The sequence below is a fragment of the Lepidothrix coronata genome, unplaced genomic scaffold, assembly GCF_001604755.1.
Source record: "Lepidothrix coronata isolate B3197 unplaced genomic scaffold, Lepidothrix_coronata-1.0 Scaffold112, whole genome shotgun sequence".
Taxonomy (NCBI): Eukaryota; Metazoa; Chordata; class Aves; order Passeriformes; family Pipridae; genus Lepidothrix; species Lepidothrix coronata.
The window spans coordinates 310627-327676 of NW_016690292.1; the positions used below are offsets into that span (position 1 = coordinate 310627).

Consider the following 17050-nt stretch of genomic DNA (forward strand, 5'->3'; position numbering starts at 1 on the left):
ACACACCACAAGAAGAATGGCGACTAAATCCCCGGCTCACAGTTTTATAATTTCCTTCAGGAGTAAGTGAAGTTTCTCAGCTCTGAATCCAAATACCTTTTATTCTTCCATGGGCTGGGTTTGCCAGCCATCCAAACCTGGCATGGGCTGGGAAACTGCTTAACTCAGGACCTGCAATGTTCCCCATCCTGTAGCATCTGCACAGCTGATGTGAAGGGTGAGCCTTGCTGTCTGCTGCAAGTCTTTGGGTGTTTCTGCCTCTTCTGGTGTCAAGAAATTTTGGAGACAGCCCTGAAGACTCAATAAAGTGAAGGCTGTGTTTGTTCTTTTTAATAGTCTCACAATTAAGCAAGATGTAAGAAGTGGGAGGCAGTAGCAGGCACCAAAGTCTGGTTTATTAAGCTGATGTTTTAAAGTCACAAATATGTTTTGCCGGGTTGTTAGTGACACTTGCTGAAAAGAAAAGAGCAAGGAAATGAGTGGGAGTCTCACAGGGTGGGAAGGGTTGTCAAAGCTGGGGCATCACTGGACTTCCCCCTGCTCTCCTCCTGTGGGGACAGGGACCTGGGGGACACCACACTCCCCAAGCACTGCGGCTTCACTGGGGAAGAATTTTACCCATCTGGGCATCGCTTTTTCCTCCTGGGCCGATGCAAACATTTTGTGCCTGAGTTCCTTTCCACGCCCTGCCTAAGGGGACTGTCAGGTTCAAGTCACCGTGCCCCAAATTCCCCGCCAGCTTCCGCGGGAGAAAGCAAGAGGCACCTCCTTCCGCCCCTTCCCGCAGCAGGATTTGAATAAGCAGGTGAGAGCATCGGCCTCCCTCGTTAATGCGTTTGATAATTGACCTAGCTCTCATTCCTGTGGGAGGGCGGCGTGTCCAAGTGCAGCGCCCGGCTGCTCCTCCGCACCCCGGGAGCCCCCGGCCCTGCCTGCTACCATGCCTGCCCGCTGCCTCCTCCTTCTCCTCCTGGGACTGCTCCTGGAGCTGGAGCCTGCCTTCTGCCAGGAAGGTAAGTGCAGGCAGCTGTCTGATATCCCGGGGAAACTGAGGCAGGGGAAAGGCAGGAGGGTGCACCGAGCCCCAGGCAAGTGGGAACTGCTTGGTGGGGGACAAGGGACAACTATGGAAGAGCCTCTTGGGAAGAGAAAGTACACCCCAGCTCCTGCCTAAGCTTTAGCTCTGGCTGCACATCGGGATGGGTGGGTGTCCCGGGGGTTGGAAGGTCTTACCCGGGCTGGAGCGTGAAAACTTTCTGCCTGTTTTGCCGAAGGCTGAAACTGCCACCTGAGGCTTATTTTACCTGCTTATGTGGAGATAAAGCAGCTCTGATTTACCTCTCGCAGGACTGTGCACTGAGATGAGCAATCTGTTTTCTTACAGGCTTTTTTTTTTCTTCTCTCTCACTCTCGTCCTTGGGCAAGTGCTGTGCTGGGTCGCTCCCTGAGCTCGCAGATTCTCCTGTTAATCTGTAATTTTGATCATTGCTGAGGAGAGAGAGCAAATATTTTCCTCTGCAAATTGCCCTCCTGTTCTCTTCCAAAAAACTTCATAGAGAAACTTACTATGGCGAGGGCATTATTTTTAGGAAATTTGTTGAAGGGCTTGTCTAATCCTAGAAATAATGAGGAGTAATTAAAACTCATCTGGTGTTGGCAAAGTCCTGGAAAATTCCCTCCTCCCTTCTCCTTCTGAAGCCCCAGCCCTGACCACTCTTCCTGTGCTTGTTTACCAACTTGCTGAGGATTTAACAGCCTGGGGTCTCCGCTGTCAGCAGGATTGAAAGTTTTGCTGTTGCTTGGAAGGAGTGCAGAAAAAGAAACCCTTTAATGAGGATTCAGAGCCTGGCACAGCTTCCTCAGAGGGTGGAAAAGATAGGGGCCAGCTGATGTTTTCCAAGCACTCAGGAAAGATGTATCAAAAATCTTTTTCAATTTTGCTGTTGAGCATGGAAATGAAGTTACAAAAAGTGTACAGGCTTATTTTAGCATTGGCACTTCCCTTGGTCTGGTTTGTAGCTGCAGATGTGTGGACACACATCTGCCAGGACTGCAGATTTCACATTGCTTAGTTCGGCTTACAGGATCTTGTTGGCGAGGGAAAACCCCATCACTGATGTGGGGTGAAACCCGAGAGGAGGTGGCAGAGCCTGAGGGACAGGCTGTCCCAGGAGGGGCATCCCTCATAAAGCATTTTTCCAGGAACACAATTCTGTTTCCACAGGTGAGACTCATCCCTTCAGCCATCCCTCCTGGTGTGCTTGATGGGGCTCCAGCCAGGCAGTGCCCCCCCAGGGCTGGGATCCCCATAGTCACACCTGGAGTAGATCCTATCAAGCTCTTGCCTCTTACCTGGTTCCCATTCCTCCTTTCTTATGCCCATGTAAGTTCCTCATGCGGGATTTCAGCCCAATGTGGAGGCATTTACCATTCCCCTACCACCCTCCTCTCCCCTTGCAGCCAGGACCTACATGGTCTCTCAAAGCCAGAACGCCTTGATTTTGGTTTGGTGTTTTTCCTTTTGGCTTTGGATACTCTGAAATCTGCTGGAAACAGTTGTCTGAGAGAGGTTTCGCTTGCGAAAACATCCAGTACCTCCTGAGCACAGTCGCTCCAAGGAAATTTCCTACCACTTATCTTCTCCCCCCTTTGCTGGAAGATCACGAGATCCAAATTTGGCACTTTCAGTCACCACTGACTTCATTCCCCGGTTGACCTTGAACTCCCTTAACCCCAGCAGAAACATCACGGAGGGCTGGACGTGACCACCCCCTCCTAGGCTTAGGCTGGAAACCCTGACTCCGACAGGAAAAATAAACTACAACTAATAAATAAATGTGGCCAACAGCCAAGGGCAGAGTGAGGGAGGACACAAAGTGAGACAAAGCTCAGGTGGGAGGCAATAGGTGTGTTCAGGGCTGCACTCCCAGGGTTGGTGGGCGGCAGGGGCAGGAGCATCCTTGCCCACCAGGCAGGGCAGGAGGGGACCAAACCCTGTTCTTCCCAACACCACCACCCCCTGGTGCCATCCCCCCCCTCCCCGGTTAGCACCACCGCAGCCTGCTGGTACAAACACGCTGATACAAGAGGGAATTTCCGTCTGAATTCCTCCTGCTTCAGTTTTGGCCCTGGGACCTTGCAGTAAACATGGCAAGTGTCTCTGCTGGGAGAGGGGGCTGAGAGATGCTGTTTGGGGCTGCTCCCACAGCCCCTTGCCCAGAAGTGGCAGTGCTTTCCAGACTGGCACTGCTGGCGAGTCAAGCGGCCAGGCTGATTTCACTTCCAAGAGGAAAAAAGAGCCTTGTTTTGTGTTGTTGGTTTGGTTTTTCTGGTTTGGTGGCGGTTTTTTTTTTATTAAAAGTCTCTTGCAGTAAACACTGAAGGCCTTACCAAAGGACAGCCCCCTTCCAGAAAATCAGAGGAAGGAGAGGAGAGCTGTTAGCAGCAGAGCCAGTGTGAAGCTGGTTACAGATGAGGAGTTTCCACATGTGGAGCACACAGCCCACTTTTATTGCTGCTAGTAAAGATCATTTTTCTGTTTCTAGCAGAGATTTGTCTCCTGTGAGACGGATGAAGTGTTCAGCTAGTGTAAAGTGAGTGAGACTGAAGAACCAATTGCTCGTCCAGGGGTAGCTCAGCCTTGCAGGCGTCAGGGGCCAGGTCTGGGTCTGAGTGTTGTGGGGCTGATTGCTGGAGCTGGCAGGTGTAGCATCCTCCACCTACCCCATGTGCCCATGCAGAGAGATCTCTCTTATGTACAAGGGTTGGCATTTTGATCAGCAGATGAGGAAAAGCGATGCCTGAATAAATAGTAATTAAATTCTGAAGGGATGTGGCTGCATGGACAAGGTGTCATTTGGCGCTGATATGACAGTGCTTAAGGATGGGTTTGACTACAGGATGGGTTTGACTAAAGGATGGGTTTGACTACACCTGAATGCTCCAAAAGCCAGTGGGAGGCAAGGAGCAGCCATCCCAGCAAGGACTGGGAAAAGGTTTCCTCTTCTCGCTACCCTGCCCTCACATTCTTCCCACACGCAGGAATGCATGTCACAGCCTTCTCACTCATGGCTGGATCCCTGTATAGGACTGGATAGAGGAAAATGAACCTGTGAGTCCACCCCATCTGTGGGGGGAGAGGGGACATCCTGGTCAGCTCCCAGCTCCCCCCCCAAGCCCCCATACTGCTTGGCCCCCACCAGCCCTGCCTGGCCTCTGCACTGAGGTTGTTGCTCTGAATGCATCAGCCTTCGATTTCCTGTCATAAATCAGTTTGCTGCTCTGGAAACTTTTAGATGGTGCATTTTACTGAAATCCACAGTGACAACTGTTTGCTGTGAGAGTGGTAACCAAATTTTACCTTGTCCCTGGTACAGGGTCCTTATTTTACCAGTCAGTATTTGGAAAATATCCTGGGAATTATGTCTGTGGTATCTAGGGATGGAGAACAAATAGTTTGCTCAAAGTCCTCTGCCTTCTTCCCCTTGGCAAACATTCTCCTTCCCTCCCTTCTGCCATGTCCCCTGGCCCTTTTTTCCCCCATCATAGAGTCACCAGCACCCCACAGCACATGTATATGTGTATGTATTTGTATATGGGGCCCCAAAGCTGCAAGGCACCACACTCCACATGCAAAAGCCAGTGAAACCACTGTTATTTGTGCTTTGTTTTATTGCTATCACCCAGGTAAGCTTGCCTGAATTGACAGCAACATGTTCTGCTTGGCTTTGTAGGACCAAGCTCTTGCCTGGATGCTGCTGAAGCTGAATGGGAGAAACTCAGCAGATAAATTCTGAGGATGAATTTCTAACTTGTGTCCTCTTTCTTTCTTGTAGCCCGGGGCAGCCTCCAGCCGTGGTCACAGGGTGTCATCGCAGTGGTCGTGTTTCTAGTGCTGGTGGCCATCGCTTTCGTGGTCAACAGGTTCTGGTGTAAGAAGAAAGCGTAAGTGTGGGAGGTTGCCAGAGCTGGGCTTAGCTGCCTGGGCACGTGTCACTTCCAGCAGCCTCCATCCTTGTGCCAGGGCTGGGAACACTGTGATCGCTGCGCTGGGAGCTGGGCAGGGAGAGCAAAGACTCCCTGTCCTCATCTCTCAGTCCTCTTCTCCCTGTCCTGGTCTCCGCTCCCTGTTACTTATTGCCAGGTGTGAGCTTGCACTGTACAAATGCTGCCGTGAGAAAGTGCTGTGCTGGGAATGAGAAGGCAGCAGCATTGTGTCTGGTTTACGGGGGCACATGTTCAGGGAACTGGCCTGAGCCTGGTTTTCTATGGTTTTGCGGGTGCAGTTCCCATGTGCCTTATATCTGTGGGATAATAAGCTCAAAGCAGCTTTGTTTGCAAAGCAGACAGATCCAAGTTGTCAGAATGCACTGAGAGGAGCTGGGAGAAGGGGGAGGTATCCAAGCCATGGCAGAGCTCTCAACCTGGAGCCCATGGCACAGACAAATGAGGTGACCTTACTCATCAGAAGGCGGCTCTGTGGGACAGGTTACCCCTTGTCCACTGCTGGCCAAGCAAAGCCACAGGCTGCTGCTCCTGCTCAGCCAAGCAAGGCCAACTGGCGAATTTCAGTAACCTGATCTTGAATCTGAGCCCAAAGTCGACAGGGAATGAAGCCTGTTTCCCAGTTCCTCTGCACTGGCACTGTCTCTTTGGGCTTTGCACCTGAAGGTGCTGGAGTCTTCTTGTACTTGTGCATTCCTGCAGCCTCTCCAGGCTGAGGAGGGGGAGAGCTGATGCACAGCAGGTCGGCTTCATCCCCAGATGTATTTAAGGGGGGTCCCTTTAGGATGCATTCAGGGCCAATGCATAATGCAATGAGTGTATACCTATATCTAAATGGTCTGATTTGCCAGAACTACAGGTCTTTGTTTCCCAAAGAGGAACCTTTGTCCTCAAACTGAAGGAACCCCCAGCTCATAGAGCGGGAGGCAGGGATGGTGTTTCCCACTGCTGCCCGTGCCTGGCTGCCTCTTCCCAGCCCAGAGGCAGAGGATGCTGTGAAGGGCTTGAGGGGGGATGGCACCCTGATTTAATTAATCTGGCCTCTCTTCAGCAGAGCGGGCAGCGAGGCTCGGCTGCCTGGCGCCCTGCCAGCTCTGTGCTGTCACTGTGACAGCAGCTATCAGCTCAAGCTGCTGCTTGTTTATGCCAGTCTGTTCCTTGGAGAAGCCTCTGAAATTGCCCTGGAGGAGTCAGGGATGTGCTTGCAGGGCGGACCTGCACCCACTCTCCGCAGATACCCCCCCTGGCACCATCTGGGCTATGGGCTCGCTCCAGAGATGAGCTTCTAGATTCTGGCTGAGGTCAAATGCTCCATCCCTTCCCAATGGTTCGTTCTGCAAGTGATCCAGACTCACACCTGAGAGAAAGCAGCTCTGTTTTGCTCACACAGACGTGCACACCTACAGCCCAGCCAGGGCTGCAGCACCAGCAGGGCCTTGACTGTTCCATCTGTGTCAGTTGGGATCTGTAGGGGACTATTTTGCAACAGATTACATAGAAGTAGACTGGAAAAACCAGTTAGTGGGAGAAAACAATCCCACGTATTGACAATGAGTCTTGCTGATTGCCAGCCCTGTGCTGGGAGTCCCAGCTCCAGAGGCAGGGGCTGGCGCTTGGCATCTGGGCACAGCCTCTGCAAACCAGCAGTGAAGGTGTTTGTCCTCACCCTTGTCCTGCTGGGATAGGGGCTGAGTTGTGTGTCCAAGGCCAGGATCACATCCTTATTGTCTCTGTAGTGTCAGATCAGTCCCTTCCTCTTGCCATCACCACTGGGAGGCTGCTCCCCATCACAGCTCCTTCATTGTCCTATCTCAGCTTCTCCCTTCTCTCCCTCCAGGGAAAATGCCGAGACCGTGGTGACTGTAGAGGACAAGCAGGATCCTGTCGTGTCCAATGGCCACGAAGGGAGATACATATCAGCTGCAGCTGACTTCAGGTGAAGGACTTTCTCAGACCTCCTCCCCATGGCTCCCAGCTCTGTTCTGTCCCCCTGGGGACAGCTCAGACATGCAGAGCCACAGTCTCTCCCACTCAGGGCCTTACATGTCCCATGCACCTAGGTCTGGGGACTTTTATCATCCAAAGGTTAAGCAGAAGGCAGGGAAAGGGAGTATCCCAGTATCCCCTCCTCCTTCGTCTCTCCCTGTCCCTGCAGTTGAGCCCCATGATCCATCCACCACCTTGCAACCTGCTACACCACATTTTTCTTATGCTACATCACACCTTTCCTACAGAGGAAGCCACCAAAAGTGGCCACAAGTCACCACGTAGATGTTGACTGTCAAAACAGACCTCGCCAAAAATTAGAGGGATTCCCACCCTGCTCTTGGCTTCCTTCCCGGCAGGGTGACCCCTCCTGTCCTCCCCACCTCTCCCATCAATCAGTGCACAGCTGGCACCAGTGAGGTCAGGATTCCCAGGAGTGGCTTTGGGAAGGCCGGTCTTGCTGGGGGTGAGCTCAGCATTGTGCTTCTCCCTCCCTGTGCAGGTCCAAAGAGAGCCAGCATGCCTACGAGAACACAGTGGAGCCCGAGGAGAAGGTGATCACCACTGCCATGTAGCAGGCACCCAACCAGCCACCCTCCTTCCTCCTCAATTGGCTTCACACGATCGCGATGGGCGTTTTCACAGAGACCCTCTGCGCTGGCACCCCCTGTGTGTGATGGGTCCCTGACCTCCCTATGGCACCACCATCTCCTGATCTTTCCACACCTGTGGGACATGCTCTTCTGCCTCGGGGACTGGTGTCCACGTGGGCATTGGTCCCCAGGAGAGGTCTGGAGGTGTCAGCTCTCCTGCCTGGTGGGCACCCCACCTCCTTGGCAAGGTTGATGTCCCAAGTCCTAGGAGGGTGTTGACCTGCTTATTATACAGAGGGGCTCCTGCTGGGTGCCTGGGATCTCCCTGCACCCCCAGCTGCCTTACGGGGAGTTGCTGATGGAAAACCTGCTCTTTTCTCCTCAGTTCACCCTCCTTTTTACAACCTGCACGAAACATTTTAATGTCAGAACAAACATTCTCCTCTGTACATATCTCCCCTGTGAGCAATAAAGAGAATTGTTGCCCCTATGACAGCAGAGAGGGTCGTTTTGCTAATCAGCCAAAGGACTTTCTGGCATCTCACAGCTCTCCCAGCCTTCAGGCAGTTGGGAAAATGAAGGACATCAGGGAATGCTCAGCATTTGGACCACGCCAAGGCTGCAAAGGGTGGCTGAGCATCATTCACCATTTGCTGGGTGGGGAAATTGAGGCAGGACACCAATCCAGCACTTCCCAGTGCTGCTTAATGGGCGAAAGGCAGCACTCCCTGAATCCCACTGACCACAACATACAGACCTACAGCCAGCTGGGAGCCATTCCCAGGGCTGGAGGCTGTGAATGGCAATCACTTATCCTTGCTGCCAGGAAGTGGCTGGAGGCTGCTCCGGGCAGTGCTGGCTATCCCAGAGCAACTGGCCATAGTGCAACCTGCTCCTGCCAGGCTGTTCATTAACCAGGGTCCATCTTCTGCTGTGGTGGGAGCAGTGTCAGGGCCGCCATGGGAGCAACAAGCATTTCTAAGCCGTGGTATTTGAAGCTTGAAAAGAGCTCTAATGCCTTGGCCATGCCTGGAACATGAGTTACTCAAGTGGCATTCAGAGTCCTCTTCCTGACAATTTATGAATGGGCGAAGTGACTCTGAAATCAAGGGCAGCCCAGCTGAAGCAGGACTGGGAGGGATGGGGTGGGAGGTTTATAAGAGGGGCGCTTTTGGCAGCCCCCAGTTTTGAGGGGAGCAGGGTGTTTTTAGGACCCTGCTGTGCACTTCCTGCAGGGGAAGCTGCCAATGTCCGATCAGGTGGTGACACAAAAATTCAGGAAGGAGCCTTCCAGTAACAGACCCATCTTGAAAGGCCTTTCCCCTAGAGACTCAGGTAGGTGAGTGTTTTGAAAATGCCCTCAAAGACTTGGAGTTGAGCAATCACAGCTCCAGTTGAGAAATTGCATGGGAGTAGAAGAAAACAGGCAGAAGGGTTAGAGGGGTCAGGCCCTCAGATTTGGAGGCACGATGGCTGCACCCCCAGCATCATGCCAGAACTGTTCCCTTCTACCACCTTCCCTTAGACAGCTGGAGTCTGAGCCAGCCCCAGGCTGGGTCTTGCACCTCCCCACTCATGCCCCTGTGGATGCTGCTCCCCCGACTTTTCTCTTGTAGGTGCCAAGTGTCATGTGGTTTTGGAAAAAACAAGCTTCCCAGAGTTCAGGGGTAGTGCTGCGTTCAGCAGGGTTTAAGGATTAGCCAGTACATGTTCCTGTGGCATCAGCACTTGGGCTGGGGGTGTGGTGAGAGGAGGGGAACCCATTAATTTTTTACCTCTCAGTTGCAAAAGGAGTTAGCAATGATATCCTTATAATGAGTAACAGCAGGAGCTTTTTCCATGCCCTGTGCACACCCTCAATATGTGATGGGTGCTTGAGCTGCTCAGCCTGCAGTGCCTGGATGCGGATTTGGAGTGGAGGTGTGCTCAGGACTCAGTTGGTCTCAGTGTCCCTTTCCCCATGGATCCCTGCCATGGCTGTAGGTCCAAGCAAGGAGAAGGGTGGGGATTTACTGCTGGACGTTTTGGGCTAGTCCAGGAGCCTCAGTGCTTGGTCTTATCCCAGCCAGTACCCATTCAGAGTTCACTTCCCAGGGGAAAACATCACAAGCAAGAGCCGGGGATGCCTCCTCAGTGGTATACCTCACCTCTGTACTGTCCGTGGTGCTGTCCTGCCTCAGTTTCCCTTGTCCATGAAGCACAAGCCAAGGCTGACTGAGTGAAGCTGCCTTCCCTTGAGCTGTGCAGCCGCCTCGCAGATGCTTCTCGGTGTGATCCTAAAAAGAACAAAAGGGAGCGAGCATAAATGAAATTTATTGTTGGAAAATCTTAATTAGATTTTAAGCCCCAAAGGGAGAAAAGTGAGGTATTATCTGACACAGCTAATGAGTGTTAAGGGTCCATTGTTATATTTCTTGTTTACCTTTCTGTACTGGCTGATACAGCCCGGATCCTCGCCTGTACTGCCATAATTAGGATATCTCATCTCTTGCTGATAGGGTCGGGATGCTCTTTAAAGCACAATGCTGTCTCATCCCTCCCTGGAAGGATGAGCGTGATTGGGATGACAACTTCTGGCATGCCAGTGCTTGTGCCTTCCATGCCAACCCTGGGAGCTCGGGAATATCCTCCAGAGTTGGGGCTGTACCTGGCAGTCCCCAGGTGATGGGCACCTCCCTCAGCCTCTGTGACCTCTCTGAAGGGGCCTGAGACAACTTGCCTGGGGCCAAATCCTCCCCAACATCTCTCTCCATGCAGCATGGGGGAGTGACCATGTCCTTCACAGTGACATCATGAGTGCTCCATCCTACCTCTCACTCCATAATGCCATTATCTCTGAAGCTTGGGCTTCAGGAAAACATCCAGGTTTGGGTTCTGCTGCAGACAGGACCATCTCCTTTTGGGCAGAAGACATTCAGGGTGGGTTTTTTGTGTTACCACCTTGTTACCAGATGTATCACAGCTTTTCTTTGACATCTAGGAGGATGCAGCTCATCTCTTGGATCCGCAAATAATGGGGCATCTTGTTGAAATCCACCTTTGCTCTGATGCTTTCCTGATCTCTCCTGAGGCCCTTTAGCTGTGAGGGTTTAAGATTCTGTTTCTGTTCCAGCTGTAACCACAGTCCCGGAGCAGTTTGGGCAGGTGGACAACTGCCGTGTAAATTATTGAAAGGTAGTTTAATTAAAGGCTTGCCGTATTCAGATAAACTCTGCCGGAAGAGCCACCATCTCCTGCCCTGGACCCAAACAGTGTAGCCTGGGGTTTATGTCCTGGCAGTGGGCACCTTGGCACCCAAGAGATGTGATTTGGACCTCCAGAAACGAAAAGGGAGCCCGTCCCACCATCGCTGTCCTTCGGGTGGGGAAGAAGCTCAGCCACCCAGGTGGGAGCTGGGAGCACAGCAGGGAGGGGTGGCTGTGTGTGGGCAAGGGGGCTGCAAAATTTTTGGTCTCGATTCAAGCCACTGAAAGCCAGAAGTAAAATACCATCCATTGTTGGCTTGTACACCCGCAGTAGCCAAACAAACATCCCCGGAGCCTGTCCTTATCACTTTATTACACCTGCTAGAGTGAATAGATTAAAGAGGATGGGGGAGGGGGGAGAAAGCTGAAGAATCCAGCAGAAAAACTGGGTTTTGGGATTGTTAATTATTCTCTGGGGTCTCTAATCTTTAACTGGCAAACAGCATCACTAACTGTCTTAAAGCCCCTCCTGGAACATCGTGATAATAAGCCATCTGCATGAAGGCACCCCGTTATCTGCCCTCCTCCAGCCGCCTGTGACATGGCTGGAGTGGGAGATAATGAATGTGTGGTGTGTAATAATGACACGTCATTCATGATTATCGGCCTGATACCCAACCTTTTAGCTCCATTGTTTGTGTTTAAAAAAAAAAAAGAAGGAAAAAAAAAAGAGAAAATAAAAAGGAGAAGGGAAATAAGAAAAGGGGGAAATTTTGGTGCTATGGGCTATCCCGGGGTCCCCGAAGTGTCTCCCTGCCAAAGAGGTTGGCTCTCATAGCATCTCCCAGAGGGTTTGTTGGTACCCTGGAAGGACTCGCCCGTGGATTGGCGGCTGCTGTAGCCATGGTGACGGAGGAGAGAGCTGAGACAGCGCAGAAATGTCACTGCCTGGCAGGGAGACATTTGGGGCAAATGTGCAGGCGATTACATCTGTGTCAGTGGCTGCTGCCCGGCTCCTCGCACAACTCCTTTGCTGCTCTCAAAACAGTTTGGCGGTGGCTTGGCAGAGGAGGTTATCTTGTACACGCTGCTGTCCAGAAACTGCCAGCATCTGAAGGTGGGGGGATGTTTGTGTTGCTCAGTTTGACCCAGCCAAGCTGAAAAGTGGAAGAATTTTCTCCTGGTTGCTCCTGTGTTAGGGCTCCCTGATGCATTGGTGCTGTGAGACCTTCCCCCAAAAGCTTTGGTTCTTCAAACTGCAAACCTGGGTTAAGCACAGTTCTTAGTGGTAAGGGATTTTAAAGTGTTTGGCTCAGGTTACCTCAATTATTGTCATAACTGCCTGGAACAACAATCCATCATTTGCATCAAAAATGTCGGCAGTTTCTCCTCTCTTTCCCAAGCAAATTTGCAAGAGCAGTTTCCCTGGAGAAGGTCTCCACTTGCAGTGATTGTGGTTTAGTCATTTATAACAATCAGGAGGACTCTTGGAAATCAAATGAGCAGCCTTGGTCAAGGCTGGTCACAGGGTGATGGCCTCAAAACACAGGCCCCCGGTACAGACCCAGGGGTGGGCAGCAGCTGGGAGTCCTCTTCAGACCTAATTTGCCCTGCTCTGGCCTTATCCCCCCATATCCAAACCAGAAGATGCTGTAGTGACATCTTCAAGTGCCACCCAGTTTCCTTTGCAAATCACCACCAAGGAGACAGGGATGGGTCTTTCTGGCCAAGTGCTCCAAAAGCTCATTTCTTGGACCACCTGCTGGAGAGTAGATGAGCAGAGCTATGAGGTGGCTTGCCTGTTCTCAGGTGGGTGGCTGAAATGCCTGACAAACAGGACTTTTCAGTAATGAAAAGGTGTATCAAACTGCTGCCCTCCAAAGGCCTTGCTGTGCTGGAGCAGGAGAGGAAGTCTGACCTGTTAGACCAGCCTGAGTCCACCAGAGGTGCAAGTGTGGTGGCACCAGCACCTACACAACCTGCATCCAGTCCCTTCCTGGGAGTAAGGTAAGAAGGGGTGGGCTAGGAGAAGAGGAACTTGGTCTCCAGATGCCTTGCAAAATAAATGCAAGCTGCACCTTGCTGGTTAATCCCAGCATCCCTGCCCCAGACAGCCAAAACAAAGGTCTGAGGAGAGTTTTGTTTCCCAAACTGAGGATTGAGCAGGCAGCAGAGATGGGGAGCAGGGATGCTGCAGGAGTTTAGTCAGATGGGCAGATTTGGCTGTCCTGAGCTGCTCAGAGAGACAGAGAGATGGACAGACGGACAGACATGCTTTGGATACGTTAGTGCCTGCAGGGATTTGGTGATGCCACTGCTGTGGGTGAAAGCCGAACAGCCTTGTCTGTCCCTGTAGCGTGGCTGTCTGTCACTCTGAGCCTCAGTTTCCCCTGACGACCTCTGGGTTCTGAGGCACTCTCAGTGACAAACCTTCCCTGGGCTGTGCGTGGGTAACACCATCACTCCGGGACTGTGCCAGAGCAGTGCCTGCCCCGCCGCCCTGCACGGCTGAGGGTGGGAATGGGGACGGGGGTATCCCCAGGGATAGGGCACATCAGCTGCCTTGCTGGGCCTGGCCATGCTCCCCGCCGAGCCCAGGGGGGTTTTACCAGGGACCAGGGAGGACTTTTTCCGGGTCTCCCACTGCCACCTAGTGATCCGTTTCACACCCTGGGCCCGCAGCTCATCCAGATGGTCCACCTTGGCTAGTGCTTGGGGAAAGGCTTCCTGTGCCCTGAAAACACGCCTAATCCCATGGGCAGTGCTCACCTTCATCCCTTGGGCAGGTCACTCATGTACTGAGTGGTCAGCTCTCAGCCTCTGCAGAAAAGGTTTTGAGGCAGACTCATGCTTCATCTTGGGACTTGTTTTGTTTTGCAAGCTGATTTTGTTCTTACCACCGGCATTTCTCTGTGTGTGGTGTGTATTTGTGTTTTGCTTTGTCTGACCACAGATTCATTTCAGTTGTTTCCTTACCATGGAAACTCCTAGAGTCAAAGGTGAGGGCTTGTTGATGTATGTTGCAGGAGGTGTGGAAACAGGCTCCTCAGGCTCATCAGGGGGCAAACTCACCCATATAAACAGTGCTTGTGGCGTGAGGAAACACTCACAGGGCTGCACCCTTGGGCACAGGCTTGTCTCTGGCCTGCTGGGGCTCCCCTTGTACCCCGTAACCCCCAAATCCAAAGGATACCAAAGTCATGCTTGGAGAGCACCCTCACAAAGCTTTATTCTTGTTTCAGAGACGAGACCAAGGCTGATCACACATTGTTTTCAGTGGGGTGAGTGCTTTCTCCAGGTTAGCTGGTGTCATGTCTCTGGGCTGGCTTCCTGAGCACCCTCAACTCAAGAAAGTTCAGTGCTGGGGCAGAAAGAAACCACAGGCCTTCATCTCCATAATGGTGGGCACAGAGCCAGCCGCAGAATGAGAATAATTTGGAGGGCGGTGCATGGGGATGAGGCTGCCAGGAGGAGCCCTCCTGCCCTGGCACACCCAGGCTGGAGGCAGGGGAAGGACTCTGTGCTGGGGCAGCGCCCAGGCTTTAAACATCCATGCAAACCATGCCAGCATTGTTCACTGCCAAGCCCATCCTGGAGACTGACAATGGAACAAATCCACAGATGAGTGACAGAAGTCCCGCCAGGCAGCGTGTGAGGGCAGGTTGGAGGTCAGGAGATGATCAGGACGTGGAGGATGCCCACGGAGGTGAAGGCTGAGCCACAGCCACGCTGTGAAACCCTTTTAGCAGTGCTGCTCCCCCTGCAAGGAGGGAACTTAGATCTGCTGTTTTTGGTGTTTGTTTGAGGGGGCTCGGTGTGCCCCCCTGGACAGCAACAGTGGGGGGTTAATGTGGGAGAGATCCAACGTGGCCAGCGTGGATCTCCTTCCCCACTTAAGCCTCTGGGTGGAGTGACATTTGGGAGAGCTCTTGCCCACCTGCCTTGGTACCCCATGGGATCAGGGAATCTTCTTCAAATGCAGGTGTATCCCGTTGCTGGACCTGAGGACGATCTGTGGTACCATAATGGGAAGCTTGGATGGGTCTGGGCAGAGCTCGAAGCGGAGCAGGGTCAAGGCCAGCGCCACCTTCATCTCGTTCATGGCGAACTGCTGCCCAATGCAGTTCCTGGGGAGAGGATGACAAATGCTCTGACTGCTGCCTTTGGCCCTGACTGCCCTCAAACTGGGCTCAGCCCATGTGTGAGCTGGGGCACATCCAGCTGCTGTGAGAATGACACCACAGCTCATCTAGGAGTCCCCTGATGCCACACCAAAATGTACCCAGCTCTGTGGTGGGGTATTCCTAGTTTTTATCAATAAGCATTGAAAAAAGATATGAGATTGAGAGAATGTGGGCTTATTTCACTAGAAAGTGCAGCCTGGATCCTGGTAAAAGTCCAGACACCTCAGAAAAGTTATTTTTGCTTGGTGTGGTGATCCTCTTGCAAGTTACTGATACCTCAGTATCCTGCATCTGCCTACTGATACAGCATGGGAACCACAGAGACTTGGACCCAGCTTCGTTTTGAGGTGTACTGGGATTCACCCCTAAATAAGGGAACCTGTGTTCCCAATGCAGGCAGCAGAAAATGTAAACATGTCCACAAAGCCACAAGAAAAGTGTGTGAAAGCCTACAGTGACAACAGAGCTTAGGGTGTTGGAAATGCTCTGGAGCTGATGGAGCACGGAAATCCTCTTACAGGAGATTCTGTAATGGGAGATCCTGTTATGGAAAGCCTGTTTGAGTTGGCCAAGCCAACTTGGTTCATGGAGACTGAGGGAAGATTAGCTTCAGGAGCTTGGCTCTGAGCTAGGTCTCCCATGCAAGGCAGCCTAATGGGAAGGAAAGGGATGAAGGATCTCCCACCTGGGTCCAGCAGAGAAAGGCAGGAAAGCATGGGAGTGCCTCTGTGCTGAGTTCTCTGGAGAAAACCTCAGGGGATCATAAATCTGTGGGAGCAACAAAGACCACTCGATCAGTGTTTGGTCTGATATGAGCAGCACCAGGTTCTTCCCTGGCCCCCAGGTTAGGGCTGGATGTTGTCCCTGCCCTTCCTGGGGGAACTGTAGTTAACAGACATCTCTCTACAAAGCCACTGAGTGGATCTTCCCCTTGGAGATATCCAGGTTACCCACTACAGTGCCCAAGATGCCTGCAGGTGTTTTCCCATCCAGAGCAGCAATGATAAAGTAAGACTCCCTTTGTTCCAGAGATGCCTGATCCTTGCTTTCCAGACAGCCACTGGAGGGAGGCAGCTTCACACCCTCCTTCAAGTTTTCCAGTTATTTCTTGAAGCCTCAAAAATATCAGCTTCAAATCACACACTGCCTGGAGGGTTTGACGCTTCTCATACCACTCTGAGATCTAAGATCATCCAGGGTAGCTGAAAGCAGTCTGAGTGTTTCTATGCCTCCATGCATGCAGGGAGACTATTCAACACCTTTCTCCAGCACTGTCATGTTTAAAGCCTTTGTAGGGTTTGGTAACTTGACTGAACTTTACAGTTGGACATGGACTCTTGGAATGAGAAGGGAAAAAAAAAACCACATAGCAGGGAGGCATAGGCTGAACAAGGCACAAGTGGAATGGATATCTGGGCTCAAACATCATCTTCTCTTCTAGTTACAAAGGTGAAATACCTCAGGGTTCTCCCAGACATCCCGGTTCCTGTGAATAGCAAATATGTTCAGTCCAACCTGGCAGCCTGTAAAAGAAAAATGAGAAAAAGCTCGTGACACCTCAAGGTGAAGATGCAGGAAAGGTGGTTTTGGGATGGTCTCTCTCCCTGGGCTCTGCAGGAGCTGTTGCAGGAGATATGGCAGTGATGATGCCCAGCCTGTCCAGGCAGGTCACCTGCTGAAATCCTCACATGGACAAAATAGTGACCTCAGAGCTGGGCTCCATTTTTTGTATCAGTGTATCACTTTTACTTCGCCAGCAACAACACTCTACAAGTCCCCTGTGAGCTCTGTGAACACCCCAGTTCCCTGGAGCATATCCTTGGACTCTCTCTGGTCATCCTTTCCAGGCTCATGTGGTGGCAAGCTGTGGTAGCCCCGCACAGCCCTTTGGAGAGAGAAGAGAGGCCGGAAGACCCACCATCCCCTCCACACAGCAGCATGAACAAGGGAGCCCCACCTAGCACAGACAGGAGCATGAAGGATGAACAAACTCAACAGACCTGCTGGCAGGCTGCGTCCATCAGAAAATGTGATGGGTTTAGAGAGCTGTCGGGACACAGAAGGAACCGGTGGGAACAGGCGCAAGCTCTCTTTGATG

The 17050-nt window shown here is 52.1% G+C and overlaps 2 protein-coding genes across 2 annotated transcripts in view; one reads left to right on the top strand and one right to left on the bottom strand.

Moving 5' to 3' along the window:
• The first annotated feature begins 843 nt into the window (after positions 1-843).
• On the top strand, positions 844-8073 carry PDZK1IP1 (PDZK1 interacting protein 1). Its single transcript, XM_017824584.1, has 4 exons — positions 844-1013; positions 4836-4944; positions 6842-6940; positions 7493-8073. Exons 1-4 carry the CDS (start codon positions 941-943, stop codon positions 7563-7565), a joined length of 354 nt encoding a protein of 117 aa, XP_017680073.1. The 5' UTR covers positions 844-940; the 3' UTR covers positions 7566-8073.
• A 5899-nt stretch (positions 8074-13972) lies between these two features.
• Positions 13973-17050, bottom strand: part of LOC108502131 (cytochrome P450 4B1-like) — a 7953-nt gene continuing 4875 nt past the window's right edge. The window contains 4 exon segments of the mRNA XM_017824726.1: positions 13973-14895; positions 15638-15720; positions 16411-16475; positions 16953-17050. The exon segment at positions 16953-17050 is cut by the window's right edge and continues 9 nt beyond it. Of these exon segments, the coding sequence (XP_017680215.1) occupies positions 14727-14895; positions 15638-15720; positions 16411-16475; positions 16953-17050 (415 nt within the window). The 3' untranslated portion in view covers positions 13973-14726.

Excerpts from the sequence above, each read along its gene's own strand:
- PDZK1IP1 (XM_017824584.1), top strand. The coding sequence starts at position 941 with ATGCCTGCCCGCTGCCTCCTCCTTCTCCTCCTGGGACTGCTCCTGGAG. Across the intron at positions 1,014-4,835 it reads GCCTGCCTTCTGCCAGGAAG|CCCGGGGCAGCCTCCAGCCG; the intron begins GTAAGTGCAGGC and ends TCTTTCTTGTAG. Across the intron at positions 6,941-7,492 it reads TCAGCTGCAGCTGACTTCAG|GTCCAAAGAGAGCCAGCATG; the intron begins GTGAAGGACTTT and ends CTCCCTGTGCAG.